A 21,282-nucleotide genomic window follows, 5' to 3' on the forward strand; every position below is an offset into this window, starting at 1 on the left:
TACACTCAAGCCCATTCACGCACATCAGATGTCATAGCCAGATATGGATTACACACACGCCGTCAAGAAGAGCAAATGACAGGCTGGACTTACACGGATGCAAGATGCCAGGGCCAGTGGTCAGTAGGTAAGAAGAGGGGAGAGCTGGTTGGAAGACAGGTGAAGAAACAGCAATGAGGAAGGCAGGCTGCTGAGTGTTGGCAAAGTTCCCAAAGTATATGAGCTATTAAACAGCTAGATTCTCTGCTGCAAGGTCAACTGTGGCTACCTCAGCTCAGGGATTCTCTCCCTGCTTCCCCTGGGGCTGCTGGGCACCAGCAGGGCCCCTGAGGTGACTGAGCTACTCCGGCCCTACAGCATCCACAACTCTGATTTCTCTCCACTCCCCAGCACCTGCCTCGCCATTTTGCTCAAGTGGGCCTGAGACACCGGGGTGGATTTATTTCACCTCTGTTTGGGTGCTAGCTACTAAGACAACTATTTTGGGATTCATGGCCTTGAATAGCAGGAGGAAAGGGAAGAAGATGGAAAGTCAAGAGTTCTCCATTAATTTACACAATATCATACAAATTTGAGCCCATGGGTAATGGAGGTGTTCTCTCTGCATGTGACTCGTTTTCCTTCATCTGTACAGACGTTACCCCTAGGAAAGGGGTAGATGTCCAGTGACAAAGGACAGCCCCCATGACGGGGAGTGAAGGTCTTGTTTGGTATACGTACTTGTACAACAGCAACCAGAGGCGACATTCCTTCTCCCTCCTGAACTGTGTGTTCCCCCCTCTTCTCTCATGGCTTTTGTGCCCAGCTGTGTCTTGAACTTCCAAAATTAGAGGACTAGATCCTGTGGCGATCCAGAACTGTAATGTGCAGAGCCACAGGGTCCTCTGGCCCAGTGGTTTTGTTCTCGGTTCTGCTCTCTGGGAATTTCTGTTGTACCCAAAGTAATAGAAAAAAATGCAACACAGATAATAAAACCTCCCACTCAGGCAGCATCCACCACATGTGCGTTCTCTCTCTCTTTCTCTCTCTCTCTTTCTCTCTCTCTGTCTCTCTCTGTTTTTCTTCAAGCATCTGCAGCTGCAGCACCAAGGACTGGCATCCATAGAGGCCTGCCTCTCATACTTTCTAGGAATCTGGGCTTCCATCTCAGCCGTGAAACCACCATAGTGATAGAGAGACAATGGTCAAAATGCAATATTTCCACTGAAAAGGCGGAAAAGAAATAAAGGAAACCACCCAATGTTCACACACACACATACACACACACACTCACACCACATCACACCACTACTCCAAGGCTCTGATTCTGCCCAGGGAGTGCAGGTGGGGAGGACGGGGTGGTCTTTTGTTTACTGGGTGTAAGGCAGCTGGAAGGTAAGACTGGGCTTTCTGAGCATCCACTGAAGTGTCCTTTTATTGGTGTGGATCTTGCCTCTCAGCATGTTCTCTCCCCTTCCCACCTCTAAAATTTTGTCCGAAAGTTTGGCCACAGAGAGAAAACTTCCTTCTTGGTTTGTTTTCTCGTCTACTCCTTGTGTGTTGCTGGTGGGCCAGGAAGGAGCTCAGACAGGAAGAGCAGGAGGAGTGGTACTGAAAATGGCCTTGAAGATGTGGTTCCGCTCTATGAACTAGGGGGCCGCGCTTCCCTGGGGTATGTCCGCGGGGTGGTGTCCTCTCCTGCTGGCCCATTGCGTGGCACTTCCTTCTCACATCTGGGTTGCTCCAGACCACTGCCACTGTCCCTTCCAGCTCCCCACCATGTGCTCATGAGTGACGGGGATCGAGATGCCATCGCAGGTGGTGATGTTTGCTTTGTCTTCAAGAAACTGTGAAGCCAAAAGTCAAGAATCGATGGAAGAGCCACAGGATGGGAACACTTTCCCCATCTTGGTGATGAGGCAACACAAAGTCCAGCGAGATGCAGGTGCCTGAGCCAACTCAACTCTACCTTGGCACTGGCATCGTCTTGATTGAGTTTTGTTTTATATATGTATATTATATATATATTTATATATATATATATATGTATGGGTTTGTTTTTTTAGCACACTGTCCCATTCTCGGGTCTGGATTTAGGGCAGTTGGTCCTCGGGACAGGTTGGACAGAAGGGGCCAAGGTACAGAAGAATCCCGAGATTAGTGTGAGGCCCAGGCCCCCCCACGCACAGAACATGGACCATCCATAGCCGTGGCTGATGTCATCGGGGAGTCCATACAGGTAGCGTGGGTAGCGTGACAGCTCAAAGTTGATCCCAGCCACACAGGTGCACAGTGAAATGATGCAGAAGGTTCCTGGAGAACAAGGGGAAAAGTTGGGGTGGGGAAACAGAGGGAAAGGGAAGAGGAGAGGGAGGGAGAGAAAAATTAGGGTTATTACATTTTCAAGTTTCCGGAGGAAGAAAAATGAGAAGATCCAGGTTAGAGCAGATGATCACAGAGGTCACCATCTGGAATATTCACAGGGAAGACAGTATTAAGGGATCATCACTTCCTTACTCTAAAAAGTTCCCAGTCTTGGACAAACCCAGGAAGTCTCTTCTTTTGGAAAACACCCCAGATAACTATCTCGTTAGGAGTTTTGTGGAGGGGGAAGTGAGGCAGGACAGCATTCAGTTCATTTTTCTTTTTTTTTTCTTGTTGGTTGTTCAAAACATTACATAGTTCTTGATATATCATATTTCACACTTTGATTCAAGTGGGTTATGAACTCCCATTTTTACCCCGTATACAGATTGCAGAATCACATGTTAAATTCATTTTCTCTCTTTTTTTATATAAATATTTTTTAGTTTTGGTTGACACAATACCTTTATTATTTATTTATTTTTATGTGGTGCTAAGTATCAAACCCAGGGCCTTGCAGGTGCTAGGCAAGTCTCTACCACTGAGCCACAACCCAGCCCCTCATTTTCTTTCTTTGAAAAGAGAAAAGTTCTCTTTTAGTACTTAAAGTTCTTTCTGATACATAACATCTTATGCAGTATTATTTCTCCAATCTATTCACTAACAACTCTTTGGCCAGCAGGAGAAAATTTCTTTCTCAGTTCGTTCTCTCAGATTGCTAACTCCTGGAAGTCATTTTTCATTTCCAATAAGACAACATTTCCTAAAGCATTCTCCATGGAACACCAGCCCTCTGAGACCCTCCTTTGCAGTGTGGGGTGGGAGGGGCTGAGTCAAAACAGTGGGAGCCTGAATATGCTTTTTCACTCAGGAAGACTCACGATCCATGGTGGCACAAGTTCACTCAAATCACCTAGTTCTAAGAGCTTTTTCACAAGCTTGTTTGGTACTGGGACCGCCTCTTAAAGTTATTCATATTGACCATCAATCAGAAGACTGCTATAAGAGGTAGAATAGGATAAAATGTTTTAGAATCAAATCCATGTTTAACCTGTATAAATATTTGGTATTCCTAGGATGAATTCAAGAACTTCTCCAGTATTTGTTCTCCTATGTTTTTTTTTAACCCCCCAATGACCTGCAGAAGTATGTACAGTTTGGGAGGGCTGGACTGGGTCAATGAAAGGAGGAAAGAGAGGCATGTTTTTAAAGGGGAGGGAACAAAAGTGGTGCATTATGTTTGACATTGATTACACAAACTCCTTCCTGCTTCCAAACAGTCAAGTTTCTTGAAGGTCCAGCCTATATCTTCCAGAAGATACCTGAAGGACAAGGGGGAAGAGTGGAGTAGGATAACGAGTTTGTGGTCATTTAAGTGGCCACAGCAGCTGCAGTGATACCCAGACACAGAGTAAGGGCGTGTGCTGGGAATTATGCTAAGTGCTCAGCAGGTATTGAAACTTTAATTCTTAAAGCAACTCTATGTAATGGGTCATATTACTACCCCATTTTACTGATGAGGGTATCGAGGCCCAGAGAGGTGAAGTCAGCCAGACCACAGCTTGGGGTCTTCTCCATTTTCTATTTAAGACTGGCCATCAGGCAAGGTGGTCCCTTCATAGAAACACCCTCCCCACGTATGATGGTCCACTTAGGCTCCAGCTCAATGTGGACGGGTGGGCTGTAGTTCTGGAGGGCTAAAGCAGATGGCTAGGTCCCATCCCATAGTCTCAGGTTCATAGGTCTTTGTGCTCTTAACAAGTTGTTGGAGGATGCTGATGCTGAGGGTCAGGTGGCCATACTTCAGAACCATTGGGTTAGGAAAAAGGTTTTATTGAAGAAAGAGGACATGTAATAGGTCAAGGTTCAGAACACAGAAGCAGAAATAAAAATAGGCAATGAAGATAAAATTTTTTACCCATAATCCAAGAATTGAAAGTTCAAAGTATAATGATAGTTTATGATCTATCAAATTGTAAAGTTTTAGTTTGATTTTTGGATTTGCCCTGTTTTCTAAATGATCATCTCCAGAACCCATAGACTCTAGGGGAACTGTAAATTTGTGTATACAATAGTCATACCTTTGACCTAGTGATTTCATTTTAGGTTAAGAAAATAATCCTACCTGGGGACAAAGATCAGGAACAAAAATAGTTTATGTGGTGGAGCATGCAGGGAGGAGGGACTGACGAGAGCCCTGATGCTGGGATGAGCACTATTTCCTGAGCTGAGAGGTTTGAGCTTCACGTGGAGTCAGTCCTTGGAGGGGTCAAGGCATTTTGGTGACTCCAATGTGCATTTTCAGAGACCACTGAGCCAGAAGCGCAGAGGACAGTCCAGAGGTAGGGAGACCAGCTAGGAGGCCACTGTGGGCATGAGAAGAGAGGAGGATCTGGAAAGACTGGACCAGAGTCTGGAGCTCCTAATGGCTTAGTGAATAATTGCTTCAAGAATGACTAGTTGTAGAGACAACAGGAAGTGATGTGCCAGGACACAAGTGCAGTACGTATATGTGTCACATATGTCTGTGTGCATGAGTATGTGCTTATGTGTGTTCATGTGTTTATTTGTGTGTGCATGTGCATGTATTCCATGTATGTACTTGCTTTGGGGGGTTATCAAAGTATACACACAGCTATTACTTGTGAGAATAGGAAGGATGGTCCCAAATCTGTGGGAGTCACAAAGCAAATCATTCCCTTGTGTTGTGACTAGTTCTCAGAGTGAATTCTTTGATGGTTTCCAGGGTGGACTAAGTCTCAGCTCAGACTTCTTAAATCCAAATTTCTTGGGGGATAACATGGGCATCATTAGTTTTTGAAAGTTTCACAGATGGTCTATGGCCATACCACCTTGAACGCGCTTGATCTCGTCTGAAAGTTTCTCTGACTTCTGTAGATCAGCCTTTTGGAACCCTTGTGTTGGGGCAGAGGTGCTTTGTACTACCTGGAGACAGAGCTCTAGGTAGGAGAGGGCACACGACAGTCCATGGGGTACAGCCAAGAGGAAAGCAATTGCCTGGGTGTGGCAGAGCAAAAGAAAACTGTGTCTTGACATGATTTTCAAATATTCCAAATTCTAACAAACAAAACTGGCCTGTTTGTGTCTCAGATAGTGTGGCTATGTTTCTGATTGCTAGCCTGAGAACCTATCATTGAATGTTCAAGTATAAAATTTGCTAGCATATAGATTTGAGACAGAATGAATGTGTGTATGTGCTTGCACACACGTACATACATACACAGTCACCTGCCCAGTGGGGTGAGTTCAAATCTGAGCTGTCCATGGAATGTTCAAGGTACTGAGAAACACGGATCTGGAGCAGTATAGAAAGTTCTGCCTGGAGATGTGGACCAAGTCAGCCTCTTATAACTTGAAGCTCTGGATGTGTTGAGGTCCTGTGAAGACTTTACATAAGCCATATTTACAAAGGACACTTTTGAAAATGGGAACATTTCTTCTCATCAGCAGCTGTACTGTCCTCTTCATGAAGTCCAAGGATTTGTTTTGGGGGAGAAGGTCCATCTCAATGGAGTGTCGGCCTTCCCAGGCTGCCTGTGGCTGCAAGAGCTTGATATTAACACACTTTTCATAGCATATTCCACCAGCAGGATGCACAAGACACAAAGAATGTGGTAAATTGTGAGTGGAGAGAAGGACCATGTGGCCCCAATTTCCAATGGGAAATGAATTCTAGAGAACATACATCTTCTTACGTTATAATAATGGAGTTAGTTGGGGCATTTTCCTGCCTTCACTTCCTATCAGTTGTACTGTGCCTTTGGAATCTTTCAAAGTTCTTCTTTTCAATATTCCCAAAGATAGGAAAACTTCCATGGCTATCACTCAAGATGGTCCTTTAAGTTGGTAGGTCTGTGAGAAATGTTTGAGGATAATGTGTAGACCTGTTTCTGGATTTGTCTAAAAGTTCTCTTAATAAAATGCCCAATTAAAAAAAAAGATGGCCCTTTAAGCCACTCATCTATACAACTTGCCAGGAAGTTTCCCTGTACAAGAAGAGAAGAGTTGGAACAAGTTTTGTTTCCACATATGCTACTCTTTCTGTTATGAACAGGATTTATATTTTTATATGCTTCTCTACTAATAAATTCAAACTTAAAAATGTGTTTTAATAGTTAGAAATGGCTAGAAGGAGGAATGTACTAGATCCTCAATAAATGAATCAAATGAATAATGAGTTGCCCTTGTTCCTCAGCATTGGATTCTGATAGTTTAAATCACAAGGTGCTTCAACAGATATCAATTGAGTCCTGGGGAGTGGGGGAGGGGAAGACAGAGAAGCAAGGACCCTGCCTGAATGTTCTCCTCTTAATGACACAGCTCTGCCAGTAAATTGGTGGCTAATTGGGGAGTGTGGGGTGCATAATTCCCCCCAGCGACTTGCTGGGGTTAGGTGGGGGCCTTTGGGAAATTAAACAAAGATGTTAAGTGGCTCTGATGGAAAAAATGTCTCCATGAAAGGGCAGCAATAGGCATCATAGCATGGAAGTTGCAACCCAAAGTCCCATGGGTGGTGGCACAGGGCTGGGGATTGCTGAGGAAACATAAGGGAGATTCTGCTCAGAAGAGTCCAGGTCTAGCCCACTCTATGGGAAGCAGGAAGTAGCAGACATGGCCTCTGAGGCTAGGTCTTTATGCTTGGTCATTTAATTTCTCATGAGTACTTAGCCATAGATAAGTGAGGATACAAGAAAGGCAATAGTAATAATGCATGGTCCTATCTTCTTAACAATACCTCCCATGGTTTGGGGTTCAGGCCTAATTCCGATCATACTCCAATTCTAATTGTAGTTCTAGTGCAGCAATTAAGTGACAAGAACTCTGCCCACTTGGAGCAAGGCTGTCGTATGTGCTGCAGACGCTGGCTGTGAATCAGGACAAGTATGACTCTGGCTAGGGCAATAGTGGTGCTTGTGGTAAGCAATGTCAAGTCTGGGGGTGGGGACAGATTGGCCATGATTGGGTGGAGGGGACAGTTCCTGTGGCAGTGGGCTCCATGGAATTCAGAACAGATAATCAGCAAGTGTTCGTTGAACTTATATGTTTGTGCCAAGCACTATGCTGGATACTAGGGAGATTTAAAAAAAGGAGATGATGAGATGATAAAAAAGAGTTGATAAAAAGATAGGATCCCCACTTTTAAGAATCTTTAATTAAATTCTAAAGTAATTTTATTTATTTACTTTTTTACAAAAAGGGCTTATGATCTAGTAGGGATAGGAGTCATGCATACATGAAAAGACAAGGCTGAAGTGAAGTTAGTGCCAGGCTGGGGCTAAAAAAAACCCTGAGTTAATCTTCAGCTCCAGAGAGTACATGACTAAAAGGTCCCCTCCAGGCCTAGCAATGTCTAGGGAAAGAATGAATAATAAATATCTGGTGGCAAATGGTCAGAATAATTCTGATATGGTAATGCCAGATCAGGGAGGGTTTCCCATGGGAAGTAAATCTTGATAGAAGAACAGGATACCTGCAGGCAATAAGCTGAAGGGTCCCCACCTGGTGATTGCCCTGTTGCCCTAGCTCCATGCCTGGGCTGAGACGGGATGCTGCATGCCCCGACTGCACCTCTCTATTGCAAAATACCCAGTGCCACCACCAGCATCAAGCTTCCCAGTTCCTCACATGAACCACTAGTAACCCATCACTGATGTCCTGCCTTCTACTCTTGCCCTGTATAGTAGCCAGTGGTATTTTAAATCAGATTATGGTTACGATTCTGTCCTATTGAAAACCCTATAATAACTTGCAATAAATACAATCCAAATTCCTGTATCTTGCCTATATAGCCTTACCTGAGTGGATTTTGCCTACCTCTCTGACCAAATTTCTCACCTTGACCTGCAACCCCCTACACTCATACTCTAGCTACACTAGAAAGCTTTCTGTGTCTCAAACTAGCAAAGCGTGTGTCACCTCTGCCTAGAATGGCTCCTCTTGGGTCTCAATTCAAATGAATGTCATCCTCAGAGAGGTCCTCCCTGGCCTCTTCTGAAGTGCCACCTTCCCTGGTGGTCTTCAAATCATGTTCCATGGAGACGTCTCGGGAACTGCCAATGGGAAGGAGGAAGAGAACGGGAGAGGTTCCTAACCCTCTCTCCTCTCTGGGACCAGAACAGCTCTGTTTTTATTTATTTCCATGAGAAATTTTGATGAAAGAAAGGATGGTAGTGATGTAAACACTTTCAAAAACCACTGGACTTTCCCATTACCCATGGGATCTTCATCCAGGTATATCTCTGCAGGGACTAGCCTTTGGACAGCAAAATCCAATGGCTGCTCTATTAGTGACAAGTCCATGCCTTTGGCAGAAATAGACCATCAGTCTCAACCTTCGCTCTGGCTGGTCCAGCCAGGAGCCTCAGCCTCCTTAACCCAGTCCTACAGGCAGACAGATGGAACCGGGCAGTCGCAGCTGGTTGGAATGAGAAACAAAAACTAATTACCCTCTCTGTGCCAGGACTCTAGCTTCCATGAGCTCAGAGTTCAGGAGTCCAGTTAGAAGATGTGGCACTGTTCTAATGTCCCTATCTGTACACTCCACCTGTGAGCAGGAAGCCATGGCCCAAGGGACAATGAGCTGTGTACATATAAGTGCTACCTCTCGGAGGTTCAAACCCAGCACCTGCTTCTTTTGATGACCATCCCACATGAAGCTCTTTCCGGAATCACAATCATGATGTCACCTTGTAACCTACCACCCTGCTCCAGAGCCCACCTCTGTGTGCTGTCAATACCTGCCGGAAGAGGGTAGGGCTCTTGCAGAGTTCTGGGATTGCTTCTCCCCACCGGCCCCCTACACTCCAGTGAGGGTAGAAGGCAGAAAACTGTTTTCATGCCCAGATTCCCAACTCCTGTTCCAACACCAAATTCAGCTTCCTCATCCACTTCCTTCGCATTGCTGCCATCTCTAATTAATGTTTCTTTGGTTGCCAAATACTAGATTCTAGCTTTCTCACTAGTTTTAGTTTATTGGCTGTTGGACAACTTGCGCCTGCTTGGAAATCTCTGCTCTTGGTTTGCAAGCTGCCCCGAGACCAGGCTTCCTTGCACCTCCCTTGCTGCTCCCTCTCAGTCTCCAGGTGGGAAGGGGTATATATTCCCCAAAGATAAACTTAAAATAACCCTTTTTACTCTAAACTTTCTAAATTTGGATTCATCAGGACTTAGTGCTGCGGAAAGACATATGTGTCCAAAAAATGTACATAAGCCCAAGGTACTTTGGAAAGATATTCTAACAGGACAATGGAAAGGTCCTGACCCAGTAATTGTCTGGAGTCGGGGGTCTGTTTGTGTGTTTCCACAGGAAGAACAGCAGCCGATTTGGATTCCGGAGAGATTAACTAAAGTCCTGACCCAGTGATTGTCTGGAGTCGGAGGCTTGTGTTGGTGTGAGAGGCTTGTGGGAAGCCGGTGGTGGCAGTTGAGCTCTGAGGGTTTTTCCTGAGGAGCTGTTTTGTTTGGCCTGTGTGGTTCTAAAACTAAAGTTCATTTCTTTTGACAGGTGGCTCCTGAATTGTGCCCAGCCAGACTGCGGCATCCAGGGGCAACTCTGTCTCCATTTGCCTTTTCAGACCTTCAGGGCCCTGGCTCTCCTGCTGTCCGGCATCACACACTCTTTCTATGGCTGGAATGACCACCAGGACAGGATTGAGATCTCTGCCTCTTTCCTTCTTTCCTCACCCCATCCCAGGGACACAGCATGTCCAGATGTTCCCTGGACACACATTTTCAGTGCTACCCCTATGTTATGTGTTGGAAATTTCATCCACGGATTCATATTTAATGATATTTGAAGGCAGGCTTTGGGGAAGGGATTAGGATTAGATGAAGTGGTGAGGGTGGGTTCCCCATGATAATGTTAGTGGCTTTGCAGAAGGAAGAGCCAGAGTGCTTTCTCTTGCCGTGTGATGCTTCCCACCCTCTTACGAGGGGCATAAGAAGGTCCTTGTTATATACTGATGCCATGTTTTGCAACTTCTCAGCCTCCAGAACCAGGAGCCAAATAAACCCTATTATTTATAAGTTACCCAGTCTCGGGTACAGTCATGTGTCACTTAGTGATGGGGATGTGTTCTGAGAAATGCATCACTCTGCAATTTTGTGAGTGTCATATCATAGAGGTACATGATGTTCCTTGGAAATAGGACTTTTTGATCTCCCTCATACTCTTCATGGTTCCCACTGTTGTATATGTTGTCTGCCACTGACCAAAATGTCATGAGGTACAGGACTGCATTTTATTACAGCAACAGAAAAGGGACTAAGACACCCCATATACCAAAATTCTCTTAAGTTCCTAACTTCTTTTACCCCTGCAGAGACTTACTTTCCATGTAGGGAGATCAACCATCTCAGTTGGCCTGGGATTTGGGGAAAAAGGTGTCTGAAGTGTAGAACTTTCAGTACTCAATCTGGAGGTCCTAGGCTGAGAAGACAAATTGGCCACCCTACATACTGGCTTTCTCAAGATCCTGTTCTCCACTCAGGCCACCAGGCAGACTGCAGGGACTGCTATAGTGAATCCCTGCCTGTAGGCTTTAGAAAGTACAATATCTTCTCCAGTGGAAAAACATAGAAAGTTGGATCCTTGGGATGTGTTGTTAATGTTCAGAACTGCCAGGCTGGGATAGCATTGTTTGGGAACAGCTAATTCTTTTTGTCACCCTGAAAAATCACCTGGGAACACTTAATCAGCAGCCAATAATGATTCCATCCAATGCCATCTTAAAGGTTAATGACCAAGATATTTTTAAGCTGATATTCAGTTCTGATGTTAACTCATTGCTCAGCCCACTTCTGAGCACTAATTGCGGGTACATAAGGCAGACAAGATGGGGCCTCCTGTGTGGTCGTTGACAGAATACCCTGTGCAGCGAGGGAAGGGTAGAACATGTGTTTCCACACCCTAAGGGAGTCTCAGAGAAGCCACGGCAGTAATGCCACAGCAGTGGACTCTGCGGAGAAATAGCGTCAAAATTTGGGCCTCAGGCTAGGCAGCAGAAATGCTCTTACTAATTCAAGAAGCATCTCCTAGGGAACCGAGGCCCTCGTGAGGGTTCTCACAGGGATCCAGAGCAGTTATAGATCGTATGCTCAGGCATTTCCCCAAAGATCTATTTCTGATGTGACCAAGTTGGGCCCCAGACTCCACCAGTGCATCATGTCTCCGGCTTTCTGGAGCTGGAATCCATTTGCAGGGAGGGCATTTTCGGTTCCCAGGAGTGAGCAATGACGTGCATCTCCCTAGCCCTGGCCTGCTGTAGGGAGTGAGGGCCTCTGTGGTGACTGGAAGTCCACAGGTTTCTGTAAAGCTGTTGCTGCAGAAGCCCCGCAGTGAAGCATGTGCCAGGGAGGTCTGGGACAAAGCGTCCGAAGTCTTCTCTCTACCCTCCCCCGCTGCAATCCACATCTGATTTTTAAAACCATAAAGGAGCAAATCAGCAAGCAGGGAAAGAGTACCTCCTCCAACTGTGGCGCATTCATCCTAGGAAGCTGATGTGTGCTAAATCCTTCCTTTGCTTAGATTAAATGCCCTAGGAGCATTCAGCTCTCAAGAACACCTAATAGCTCTGTTCAGAACTGCACGGAATATAAATGACTGCTGAATTATACACCATTGCATCATCAGCTGCCAACAGGCAGGTCACAGGGTTTTACATCAAAGGTGCCTTAGGGATTCGCTGGGGTGAGGCAAGGGTGGGGCAGGTGTGTTTGGGAAGAGAATACAGGTCCAGGGATGGGACTCTGAGTTAGGGCCAAGTCACCCATCATTCTGCAAGCTGTGAAAATTGGCATAGGCCAAGACACTGCCACCAGTGGAACCTGGAAGCCACACCTCTGGGACAGGCAGGATCTTGTGTTCCTGAAGCTGCGTCTTTACACTACAAGTCTATCCTACATTCTGGCATGTTTATGTCATATTCTCCCTAAAGAATTGGTCCATTCACATAGGTTGGCATCAGTAGGCTCTAAAGAGAGTAGACCTGGCCTTTCATGTCTGTGGATTACACAACTGTGGATCTAATCCACTGCAGATCAAAATATTTGAAAACACAAGATTTTGTCTGCAGTGAACATGTTTGGACTTTTGTGATCATTCTCTAAACAATACAGTGTAACAGTTATTCACATAGCATCTACGTTGTATTAGATATTAAAAGTAATCTAGAGATGATGTAAATATATGAGAGGATGTGCACAGGGTTTACATAAATTTCACGAGAGGCTTGAGCATCCAGATTTTGGTATCCATGGAGGAGAGTCCTGGGACCAATCCCCCATGGATACTGAGGGGCACGAACTGTTCAACCAGATTCCTATCATATAACTGAAGTCTTATCCCTTGGTTTTTACATGTCCATATGGTGGCCACCAAATCTAGAAACACAGGTGTATGGACTGAATTATTCCCCTGGAAAATTCATATGTTGAAGCCCTAACTGTCCTCAGTACCTCAGACATGACTGCATTTGGAGATAAGGTTCTTAAGGAGGGAATTAAGTTAAAATGAGGCCATTAGGGTGGGCCCTGATGCAATCTGACTGGTGTACTTATAAGAGAAGGATATTAAGACAAAAAAAGAGAGACCAGGGCATGCACACCAAGGCGCCCTCCTGTGATGAGGCACAAGAGAGAAGCCATCTCTTGTAAAGGAGAGAGCTCTCAGAGGAAATCACTGGCTGGCACGTGAACTTGAACTTCCAGCCCCCAAACTATAAGAAAACAAATTTCTGTTGTTTAAGCCACCTTGTATGGTTTTCGTTATAGCAGACCTGGAAAACTAATAGAGCAGGTGAATACTTGATGATTGGCTTAACAGCATTACATCGCAGTATACCATAAAATAAGAATATCTATGTTCCCAGACTCGATGGCCACCCCATAGCTAGAACAGGCATCTAAACAAAACCATATAAAATAGTAGCTGCTGGGCATCTAGTGGGTTGTTTTCTCCATGTAATCTCTCTTACATATCTGTGTTCACTCCCACTCAATGTGTTTAGGCTTGAGCACAAGGTCACTGGCCACGGGGGCCTCTATACTACACCCAGATCCCTTACAAACCTGTGAAGACATCAAAGGGCTAAGCAAATGGAAGAAGGCATTTCTGGGGTGTTCATAGGCTTCATTACAATGGACATTCAGCAAGGTCACAATGCCATTGTCCAGCCTCCTTCACTGGACACTGACCTTCCTAACCTCCCCCAGTTGACAGAGTCCTTGGCTATTGTTTATGATCCATGCATATCCTGAATCTCCTGAAAAGCCTTCCAAAGTATTCCCAGCACAAGCAAATCCACAGTTATTCTGAATCCCTAAAAATTTTGTGTTCTGAATCAAGCAATCCAACAATTAATCACAGAGACTGCCTCTTTCTCTGTTATAGTTTGTGCTCAACAAGACTCTAACCTTCACAAGAACTGGAATGGTGGCGAAGTTTCCTTTGGCATTACACACCACACAGAGTATAACTTCTGTATCACTGGAGGAAATGGAATTTCTAGTTATGGAGCTTTTAAGTCAAACACGATCTTCGAAGCCTAGAGGAGAATGAAGTAGACACTATGCCTGGTCTTCCCACTCTCCTGGTTCCTCCTAAATTGTGATGTGGTTGCTGAGGTGTTGTGCACCTGTGTGTGTGTGCGTGTGTGTGTGTGTGTGTGTGTGTGTGTATGTGCACGCATGTGTGTGCATGCCCAGGCCTGTATGCATCCACTTTGTATTTCAATTGGTACCTTGGGTTTCAGAGAGTGTTTTTATTTTTGCAGAAATTCAGCATCAGAATAACAGCCTCTCTGCAGGATTATTTTGAAGAATGGTAATAATACATGTGAAAAGGCTTGGAGAAGTTAAAATTGCTTTCTATATGTAAGGTATAATATTAGAAATGGGAAGCTTTAAGTGAAATTGAAGAAAAATTGCTCTTAAGGACAAGAAAAAAAAATGTGGTTGCTGTTTCCATCTCCATTGGCCACTCCATTGTCATCCAGCCTCACTCTAGGGTAAGTGCTACCCCTGGGGAGTGACATTTCTCAACAAAGACCAGAGGAAGTGCTTGCGCAGGACTCTTCATTCTGTGGACTTCAATGGAACCAGCACCATGGAACCTGGAAGGATCTCAAAATCCACATCTAAGACAGACCTTCCTTGGAAATGAACTTGTCTTTGAGCAGAAAGAGGTGACAGCCCTCAGTAAGGTCACATGGTGCCCTGGTGGGTTTGTGAAGAGGTTTGTTAGAACTGTGGCTCCACGAGGAAGGGGAAAAGGAATGGCCAGAGGAGAAACACTGGCATCACTGTTCAACTTGAGTTGGACACCTGTTTTAAAATTTTCATTATTGTACTTTTAATTCATTATCTTCTTAATTATTAAAAGTTACTGGAAAAAGTTAGAATAAATTTAGGAATGCATGCAATACTTGAAAAGATGTTTTCATTTTCTTGATTGATGTCCCTGCTCCTCCTAACCAATAAATCCACTGCAAACAGTTTGGGTATGTATTTTTTCCACATCTTAATTTTTAAAAAAAAATACATTTTATAGGTGCTTTTATTTTTCTTACAAAACCATACTATTTTGTCCCTTGCTTACTGGAATTTTGGTGACATTCCATATCTAGACATAAAACCTTAACAACCATAAAGCATACCACATCGTAATATGCATTGAGCATGGCCAAATTGAGCATACCTCCATTGACAAGAGTCTGCACTGCTTCAAATATTTTGTGTTACAAAGAATATTGCCATATATATCCAAGTTGGGGGGCTTTTAGAAGAGCTGCCACCAAGGATCCGGTCCTGGTTCCTCTGGAATATCGAGGTGGCCTTGATGGGTATCCCATACTGGTTTATTACACAACTGAAATGCATTTTCATTATTTATAGTCTGTGCAGCATATTATCCTTTCTTCTTTTGGCTAAAACATAACTGTTTCCCATGAGGAGGCCCCAATTGTGGTCCTAATGATTAGTTCTACCCATTAAGGTTAAGCCTCAGAATCTTATATCTCTTGGGATTGCTGTGATATGTGGATGTGTGTGTCTGTGTGTATAATGTACATATTATGTGTGTAAATGTATTTGTAAACTATACACAATATGTATATATACATATATATGCAAATTATAATGTACATGTGTATTTAAAAGTACGTATATTACTACCTATACATCAAATAAATTATATAATTCACATGGTAATCCTAAGTTAAATTAAATAATTTGCTGGAGATCATGTGACAAAGCAAATATTTGATTTTGCTATAGAACCTTCCTACAAAGGGTAGGAAGGAGAGTTCTGGAAAGGAAATGAATTAAGAGTGTAGCATCACATATTTTTCATTGAGAATCTTTGCAGTTTCATATCCATCTGGGCCTTGGTTCAGAGCTGAGTTAGTGGGATCCAACTGGCTTCTTAACTAAACTGAGAGTGGCATCTGCAGCTGTGCAGAGAGGAACATTCTCAAACTGTGATTTGTGAGCTTCCAAGAGTAAAGCCACTTAGAGCATGCCATCTTCCTGCCCCTGCCTCTCTTTTCTCCTTGTTCTGATGACAGTGGTCCATGCGGTAACCTTTGAGAACATGTAGAGCAGAAGGCAATTCTACCTTTTCTTGCTGGGGATCCATACTTGGGATAATACAAGCCTCCTGCAGACCTCCTCTGGCATGTAGCTTCCTGGTTGCTCTGGTCATTCATCTTCCTAGGCAACATGCAAGGCTTGTGCACAGAAAGTGACATCACCTCCAGGACTGGCACAAAGCCCAGTCAACAGACATGTCCTTACACTTGAAGTCCTGTCGTGGTGGTAAGGAGGCTCTGGTGGCCCAGGGAGACACTAGTTAGCCTGCACCAGCTTCCTGACGGGACAGTGACAACACATAGGGATGTGGTTTGGTGGAAAGAGTACTCCACCGGCAATCAGAAAACTGAGTTCTGGTCCCTCTCTGTACCCACAAATAGGGAAAACATTTCATCTGTCTGGGCCAGTCCCCATGACCATGGAACACAGGATGGGACCAGATCCCATCTCAGGTACCTTAGAACTCCAGGACTTGAGGTGAGAAAGTATCATTCTCACTTGCTCTAGGACTTGCTGGCCCTATGGTAACCAGCATGAACCACATGGAGAGGATCCTGCTTTTCACCTCCTGACACACCAGAAGGGATGGTGGATGAGTCATTAGGCATCAATATTTGACATCCATGTGCACACGAGGCTCAGCTCTAACATGCCTTGATTTTCAGTGTGGAAGGATGGGGGTCCAGGTGTTTAAGTGTCTGGAAGAAATTGGCTCCTGAAAGAAACCTCTCTGGTTTCTGCCCTGTCTGATCCAAGTCAATGCCACGTTACTTAGGAGAGGAAGCAGCTTGGGGACCACCAAACCAGAAGATCAGGCGAGACTGCCACCTGGTTTGGTTTATGGTTCCATCCCTGGCACATTGTCACCTTGGCCCTGGCCTTTGTTTGGGAAGAAAACCTATACCCAAGTGATTTTTCCATGCTGTCACCTCATTGCTGGACTGGTGAACACACACATAGGTTCATGGGGACAAAATGTTTATATGTAATGTTTATATGGCAGACACTGTTCCAAGTGCTTTACCAATGTTGGCTCACTTAATCCTCCAAGCAAGCAACCTTATGAGGTTTAGACAAGGAAATTGAATCACAGAGAGGTTAAGTAAATTGCCAAAGGTCACACAGCTAGTTAAGTACTGGAGCCAGGATTCAAAGCCCTGCATTATTCACCTATGATGCTGTCATTACGGCTATTTCATGCGCACCTCAATTGCCACTCTAGATGAGGCCCTCCAAGGTGCTGGGCCCCATGAACTGGTCCCTCTCTCATCTCATTTATAAGAGGAAGCAGTCCCTTCTCCTCCCTTAGCAGGAGGACCTCAGAATCTGGAGTCTGCATTCTAAAAAGTGGGGAGAAGCTTCCTACCTTGTGGGCCTTAATGAGATGCTGCAGTAAGCAGAGCACGGCTGGCCAGTCAGCCTGAGCCACTAACTCAGGGTGTGTAGAAAACTGTGACCCAGAGGCTTCTGGGAAATACGATTTCCATGGAACTTATCTGAAAATGTGAAGAGCTGAGCCATAGAAAGCATTTTCATTAATTAGCTATTATTTTTAATAAAACGAAGCTAAGAGTGCAGTAAGATCTTTGAGAAGAGATTGCTAGGTTTTTACAGGGCATCAGGGAGAAGAAAGCATCTACCGGCATTCCTTCCTACTCAGGTCCCAAATTGAGGGATCAAATATCATAGATTTATGTTTTAACTTTATATAAAGTGATCTGACCTTTTTATTTTTTTCCAGATAAAAGGGATATTGCCTCATTCACCAGAGTTCACTTACATGGAGATATTTAAAAAATGTAAAAGTATTAGTAACATGTGAAATCCTATATAAAGAATAACAGATATATATATATATATATATATATATATATATATATAATCTTAAATAAATAATAAAGCCTTGGCCTACTATTTCTGAAAAGGTGCCAGCTCCGGGGCCAGGAACAGTTTCATTTAATAGACATGAGGAGCCTCTGAGGGCAAAGGTAAACAGAGGGTAAGTTTACTGATTCCTCCTTCAGCCTCCACCAGCAGCTCCCCTGGGAGGCGGTCACACTCCCCAGCAGAGGGAAGCTTCCTCAGTGTTCTCACAGTTCCCTCTGTTATGGCACAGGCCACCTGTCACCCTACTTGTCTGAGCACCCACTGCCCGAGTGGCCCTCCAGGACCGTGCCATGCACATCTTTATTAGCATGTCCCAGAGGCTAGAAGAATACCTAGAAAACAGTAAGCGCCAACTGATGGGTACTGAGTTGATGAGTAAGATCATTAACAAGTGCAATAGGGTTGCTCCAAATATTTGAAAGACGGTTAGAAGAAGTTGCTGACTCTCATTTATGTCCCTTTAGCGGAAAGCACCCAAGTGAAAAGTCAAACTACAGAAACCATATGAAGGTTTAAAATAAAGAGGACAAAATGACAACTAGAGCAGCAACAAGGAAGGGACTCCCTGCCACCACAGAGGTTCTGACACATGGGAGAGATAGGCAATGGGCAGAAATCTGCTCTCTAAGCTACTCACAATAGGCAAGTGTCCCCAGAATGATGTAAGTTCAGAGGAAGAGGAAGAGTCTGGACTCAGTTAAGACAATTCAGAAAGGTTTCTGGAAGATGCTGACTGCAAGTTGAGCCCTGAGGAAAGCCCAGGGCTTCAACAGAAGCAGCGTGAGCGATCTGTTCCAGTGGAGCACAGGACACGTGGCTGAAGGCACAGGACGCCAGATTGTGGCTAACACCAAACTTCAGGCTGGGGACACTGGATTTTACTCTATAAACATCAGGGAACCACAGAATATTTTTCATCAGAGAAATGACATGGTAATTAGTGTATCTGAGAAAAGCAGTATGTTGTAAAGGATGAATTCAGTGGAAAGCAGGGAAATGAACATTTATGAAATGCTGATTCTCTGCTAGACACTTTTGCTCTGTGTTCGCTCATCTCATCCGCACAACAGCCCTACAGGGCAGGCAGCACTATCTCTGTTTTACAGATGAGAAAACGCAGGCTCAGGGCTGGCAACCAACTGGTAGGACAGAGATTTCCACGAAGGGCTAAGTGAGTCCCCAAACACCACAGCAGTCATAAGGGCCCAGATGGAGCTCAAGGCGTGGCAGTGAACGAATGGGCCCCAGAGATCACTGCGAAGGAAATATCGGCAGATGTCGACAACTGATGGAAAGGTGAGGCTGAAAATGGAAAAGAGAAAGATTACTTGAGTGACAGACTGATCTTCAAGGATGACAAGAGCAGAAGGGAAAAGAGAAGAGCTGACATTGATTGGGAACCTGGAGTAAGTCAGGCATTTAACATGTATTCCGTCAACATACAACACACGTGTTATGCATGTGGGTAGAGAAAGGGCAAGAACAGCTAAAGGCACGTTTGAGATTCCCAGAGGGTGGAGGTGTCCAGCAAACAACTAAAAACCATGATCTGGAGCTCAGACAAGACTGTTCTACACCGAGGTCCAGGCTCATCTGTGTACAGACTGTCTACACCATGAGGGTGGGTGTTGCCGACAGGGGGACACGTTTATAGGGAAAAAGGAAAGAAAGAAACAGAAAAGGCAGAAAGAAGAAGAAAGAACACAAATATGTTGCCTCAGAAGAGAAGAGAATTTCAGGAACGACAGAGATGGGTGAGCCCTAGGGCTGTCAGGAGGAGGAGGCTCAAGGGGAGGTGACAGGTGGAGTAGTCGGAAGCAAGCACATCTCCAAAACAGAGCAGTTTCCCTGACACGGCGAGACCAGACTTCAGGAGGTGATGTGGGTTGGTAGTGAACCTCCAGAAATAATAACGAAGGATTATTCTTTTTGTCTCATGAGCCCCAAGCTTTGCCTTTTGTATGAGAATATATGAAAAGGTAAGGCCTCTTCCCGTTTCTCTAAGAAGCAATTCCATGAACCGAACCAGTCTCCTTTCTGCTGCCCAAGAACAACACCCCTTTTCTGCATGATGAGGTATTGGAATGGGGTTAGCTCTGACTCTACCAGTTCTTGAGTTGTTTGAGGATCATATACATCGGTTGATAGGGGGGAGTGCTGCATGATAATCAAAAGCCCGGGCTTCAGAGTCAAGTGGATTGGAGTTTGAATCCTCGCCTCAGGAACAATGTGCCCTTGAGCAAAGCGCCTGCACGCTCTCAGCAATCGCTAGGAACTGCAAAAAAGTAAGCTGGTGACAGAATGAGCAATTCCAACCCAAATGCACTGAGTGCTCACTGGTGCCAGGCTCCGGTCCAAGCATTCTGCACGTCGACTTCTTTAATCCTCTCCAGGTAGGTGCAACGTCCCACGTGGTGAAACTGAGGTGTGTGAAAGCTAAGTTTGCCTAAGGTTTCAGAGCTTGGATTCACCCTGACCCCCGATGACCTCTGCTTCATCTGGATTTGAGGCTCCTGGGAACATGTAGGTAACAGAAGGGCCTCCCTTTTTGCCTTCCTCTTCCTATCTTCCCACCCCAAGCAAATATCCACCTGCTCTCAGCAGATGGGAGGGGTAGGGGACACTGCGGGTGCTGGTGGACTGATGTAATGGACACTTGTGAATGTCTGCCCTGCTGGTTAAGCCCTCAGGCCTGTTTTCTTAATCCCAGGTGGCCACTCTCAGCATCCGTTCTTTCCTCCCCCACTCCCAGGAACACAGAAGGAAGAATGGGGATTAGGGTGAAGATCTTAGATTAAGGCCTCACCGTATACTTAATTGCATGACTCTCAGTTAGTTCCATGGCTCTCTGGGTCTAGTTCATTATCTGCCAAGCGCGGGTGGTAATACCCTTCTTAAAGGGCAGCTGGTGAGATGGGAGGAGACAGTGCCTAACGCTGACCCAGTGTGGGTGTTCGGCTGATCTCCCCTCTCTGCCTCATCCACCTGCCTTCCAAGGGGGTTGAAGGTCAGTAAGATCTTACCCTGCCTTCAAAAGCTCTGTGATCTCTAAAGTGCTGCCCAAACCATGAACAGCCCTGTTCCAGGCTTTTGGGTTGAGACCAGCACCTTCCCCCTCCAAGAGTGGTAGACAGGTAGACGCATGATGTCCTCTTATCTCACAAAAAGACCAAGAATTCTTTTTCTTTTTTATAGTTTGCATTTAAAGGTATGAGCCATAAAAAGGAAAGTAGATAATTTATCACATTAATTGATACGGGTATCTGAGTCCTTTCTAAAACTGTGAACAGTCCCAAGGCCCCAGTGGGTCTTATTTTATCTTCCTTAGCACCCAGGACTTAGTAAGCACTAGACAGCTGGTTGTGCATTTAATGAGTACCGAGCATGGGGCAGGTATGAATGGGTCACTCCAGGGAGGATGGCCTTTCTTTTTGCTGTCATAAC

The 21,282-nt window shown here is 44.9% G+C and overlaps 1 protein-coding gene across 1 annotated transcript in view; it reads right to left on the reverse strand.

Moving 5' to 3' along the window:
- Positions 1-1,043: 1,043 nt before the first annotated feature.
- Tmem178b (transmembrane protein 178B) overlaps positions 1,044-21,282 on the reverse strand; it is a 347,839-nt gene continuing 327,600 nt past the window's right edge. Inside the window, exon 4 of the mRNA XM_026405426.2 lies at positions 1,044-2,292. Coding sequence (XP_026261211.2) covers positions 2,042-2,292 — 251 coding nt within the window. The 3' untranslated portion in view covers positions 1,044-2,041. The remainder of the gene's footprint in view (positions 2,293-21,282) is intronic.

This window comes from Urocitellus parryii, chromosome 3, assembly GCF_045843805.1.
Source record: "Urocitellus parryii isolate mUroPar1 chromosome 3, mUroPar1.hap1, whole genome shotgun sequence".
NCBI lineage: Eukaryota > Metazoa > Chordata > Mammalia > Rodentia > Sciuridae > Urocitellus > Urocitellus parryii.